The following is a 3,754-nucleotide window of genomic DNA, read 5'->3' as shown; positions in this document are numbered from 1 at the left end:
AAAATTAAAAGAAAGCCTTCCTGACTGTTACGATCGCGTTAACATGTCGGCCAAAAAAAAAAAAATTGCGTCAGTTTTTTTTTTTTAAATGAAAGTCGGCCAATGATTTGTACGTACCTACGTACCTGTAATAGTAGTAGTAGTTGTAGTTGTAGTACAAGGTAATGTGACATCGATATCGTTTTTGATTGAATATTTTTCCTTATGATATTCAAGGACGGAAAAACGTATAAAATATTTAATATGTATATATAATCACGTGAAAACTTAAATTCGTCTATTAATGTTTAGCTTACGAACATTTCTTTTTACAGTCACAAATTGCATAATTTTTTTAAATAAATTACAAAATTTGAACTACATCCATAGAATAATAATAATAATAATAATAACACGATTAATAACATACATAATTTGTTAATAATTAATAATTGTTATTAATATTTATATATAAATAGGTTGTTGATGATTAATAATAGTTATGAGAATTTTTTTCCTCTCTCTCTCTCTCTCTTTTTGAGAACTAATGAGAGTATAGATCGAATTTACAAGTCGTTATTATAAGAAAAATTAAGATGATAATGATGATGATAATAATTGTTTTTTTTTTTTTTTTTTTTTAAGGGTGGGAAACATGTCTCGGTGGAAGATTTTTTCAAGTAGTTTACTATTAATTTTGTGGGGTTGCATAAATAATGTTGGCACCTATCCGAGTGGTGCACCTATATCCACTTGCGAAGACATGGTGCCTCGACATTTGAATTTTGTACCACAAACAAGTTCGTCGCCATATTTCCTTCAACCGGCTACTCTGTCTGTCAAAGCCGGTGATAAGTTAAAGATAATGTTATCATCTCAAGAAGATGCCGAATTTATTGGATTCATGATGCAAGCGAGATCACCGAAAATGCCCGGTGAACCTCTCGGAGGTTTTTTAAATTTACCAGAAACAACAAAAGCCATAACTTGCGGTCCGAGTCCGTTGGTGAGAGTTGAAATTATTTTTTTTTAAATAAAAAATTATTAATTTTTAATAAAAAATAAATTTATTAATAATGATGATGATTTTTATTTAGAGCACAGCCACGCATAAAGATCGAAACAAACTTAAAAATTTAGAGCTTGAATGGGAGGCGCCATCTTTTTACGAAGGTCCCGTCGTTTTTAAGTAAGTATTTACCCTTTCCCCTCCACTTCCCCCCTCTTTCCAACGAGGAAAGTAATGGTGGTAATAATTTTCTCTCATAATTTTTTTTCAGTGCGACCTTTGTGCAAAATGGTGCCACTTTTTGGGTAGGAGTCGAATCTCAACCAGTAACAGTCGTCAAAAGATCACTTCCGGTAAATAATAATGATTTTCAAGGTGGAATTTCAACGACTAAAACTCCCGTAAGATTAACAACGATTCCAAATTACACTCTCAAACCGGAAACAAAGGTAAAATCTAAAGGAAATTTCTTTTTTTAATTTTTTTTTTTAAATTTCTTTATAAATTTTTACCTTTTTCCAGAATGGAGAAAAATCAGAACCGATTTACGATGGTTGCGGAAGCATAAAAAGTTGTTTTGGTATTCCTGATGGTTGCGTCGATAGTAAATCGTGCACGGTTTTGGCAACAACCTTTGTGAAAGGTGATAATTTTGAATTTGAATTGATGGCGAAAAACAGTTCGAAAGGTTCACCTAAATATGTTGCTTTAGGTTTATCAGATGATCAAAAAATGGTGAGTTATATATTCTAGTACCTTCTTTCTTTTTTTTTTTTCCTTTTAAATTTACAGCTTTGAACTTGTTTTGTGACAGGGTGGTGACAGCGTTATGGAATGCGTTGTGGATAATCCTAGTAAAGTTAATGTTTACATGTCGAGCAACATTGAGGGAAAAAAAGGCAATGAAAGATTAAATAATTTAAGCGACAAAGTTTCTTTAAGACATTCTAAATACTCAGATGGATCCATTTATTGTAAATTTACCAGAGACCCGGTGACGACGGTCAAAGGAAAAGAATACGATCTGGTACAGGAAAAATATTACCTTCTTTTGGCATCGGGAACTTCATTAAAAGGTTTAAAATTTTTGAAAATTTAAATTAATAATATAATATAATAGTTTTAAGAGGGGGAAAAACAACCTTTTTTTACTCATAGGGAAAGGAAGGTAAAAAGCTCACGCAGCGTCATCTGTTGATGAAAATTGGAAACTTTTTACTGTAGAGTTTATTTTATTTTCCAGCCGATGTCTATCCCCTTTAAAAAAATTTTTAAATAAATTTTTTTTTGAACCAGATAATGGGCAAAGAGTCGGATGGCATGACATCGGGTATCAATCATCGGATAGTTTAAGGTACTTATCGGAAGTAGGCTCACTTTCCGGTAGTTCCGATCTTCTTTATCGTCTTCACGGAGCATTCATGGTTGCTTCTTGGATCGGTTTTACCAGTGCTGGAATTCTTTTGGCACGATACTTTAAAATGACATGGGTCGGAAAAAGATTTTGCGGAAAAGATCAATGGTTTATCGTTAGTTTCTTGTTTTTCTTTTCTTTTTTTTTCTTTCACGTGAGTCCAGGAAATTGACTCTTTTTTTTTTTTGTTTTCAGTGGCATAGAGCATTTATGGTATCGACGTGGTCACTTACAATTGCTGCTTTTGTAATGATTTTCGTAGAAATTCAAGGTTGGTACAGCGAAACAAGTAATCCGCATGCCATATTAGGATGCATCACGACCGGCCTTGCATTCATTCAACCTTTTGGAGCGGCTTTGAGGCCTAGCCCAGACTCTCCCAAAAGACCAATTTTCAATTGGTTACATTGGCTCGTTGGAAATTGCGCTCACATTTTAGCAAGTACGTAGTAATAGTAAATCACATATGATTTTATGACGTTTCCTGTATACGATTTTTCATTGCCCCCCATTTTTCTTTCCAGTCGTAACGATATTTTTTGCCGTAAAATTAAACAAAGCCAGATTGCCAGAATGGATGGATTGGATTCTTGTGGCATACGTTGCTTTTCAAGTTTTAATGCATCTTTTGTTTTCGGTTTGTTTAAATTTTCATTTTCATTTTGTTTGTCGTAAAGTTATTCTTTGACGAGTTTAAATTTTATTTCGTTAATCGACAGATGATCGGATGCTTTAGCGATGGACAAATGGAAAAAAGAGTTAATGATTTTCCAATGAAAGATATGGCATCTGCAAGAACTCCATTACACATGTTGGACAGAAAACGTGACGCACCAGTGAGTAGTCATCAATTATTTATTTATATTTACGAGCTCGATGGTTATTATTATTATTATTGATAATATTTTCCAGCATTCTTATCTACGTAGATTTTTATTAGCCATTTATTTAACGGTTATATTAATATTAACGGCCGTTTTAATCGTCATCATCGTAATGGCACCCATCGAAGAACATTGGGTTTATAAAGAAGCTAAAAAATTACTCGTAGACGATCACTGAGAAAGATTTTATTAAAATAAATAAATTGTTATACAATTTGTTTCATTTTCCATCTTTCTCTCTCTCTCTCTCTCTCTCTCATTATCTTAAAAAAAATAAAAAAACTTTATTCTACGAACGAACGAAAATTATCAAGAAGGAGGAAAAAAGGAAAAGAAGAATGATGATGATGATGGTTGATGATGTCATCGGTGACGTTGATGATGACGATGAGGATGAGGATGAGGATGACGATGACGACGACAAGGATGGAAGATGAATGAATGAATGAATGAGGGAATGAATGAATG

The 3,754-nt window shown here is 33.0% G+C and overlaps 1 protein-coding gene across 1 annotated transcript; it reads left to right on the top strand.

Moving 5' to 3' along the window:
- Nucleotides 1-634: 634 nt before the first annotated feature.
- Nucleotides 635-3,464, top strand: Phum_PHUM038630 (uncharacterized protein; the record flags this gene model as incomplete). The annotated part of the gene is made up of 10 exons (XM_002423082.1): nt 635-981; nt 1,079-1,168; nt 1,260-1,437; nt 1,511-1,723; nt 1,803-2,064; nt 2,285-2,517; nt 2,598-2,844; nt 2,927-3,003; nt 3,080-3,238; nt 3,315-3,464. The coding sequence occupies 10 exons, from the start codon at nt 635-637 to the stop codon at nt 3,462-3,464; spliced, it is 1,956 nt and encodes a 651-aa protein (XP_002423127.1).
- Between the last annotated feature and the right edge of the window lie 290 nt (nt 3,465-3,754).

Source organism: Pediculus humanus, genomic scaffold (genome assembly GCF_000006295.1).
Source record: "Pediculus humanus corporis 1103172107384 genomic scaffold, whole genome shotgun sequence".
Lineage (NCBI taxonomy): Eukaryota > Metazoa > Arthropoda > Insecta > Psocodea > Pediculidae > Pediculus > Pediculus humanus.
This window is presented reverse-complemented; position numbering and strand designations above follow the sequence as displayed.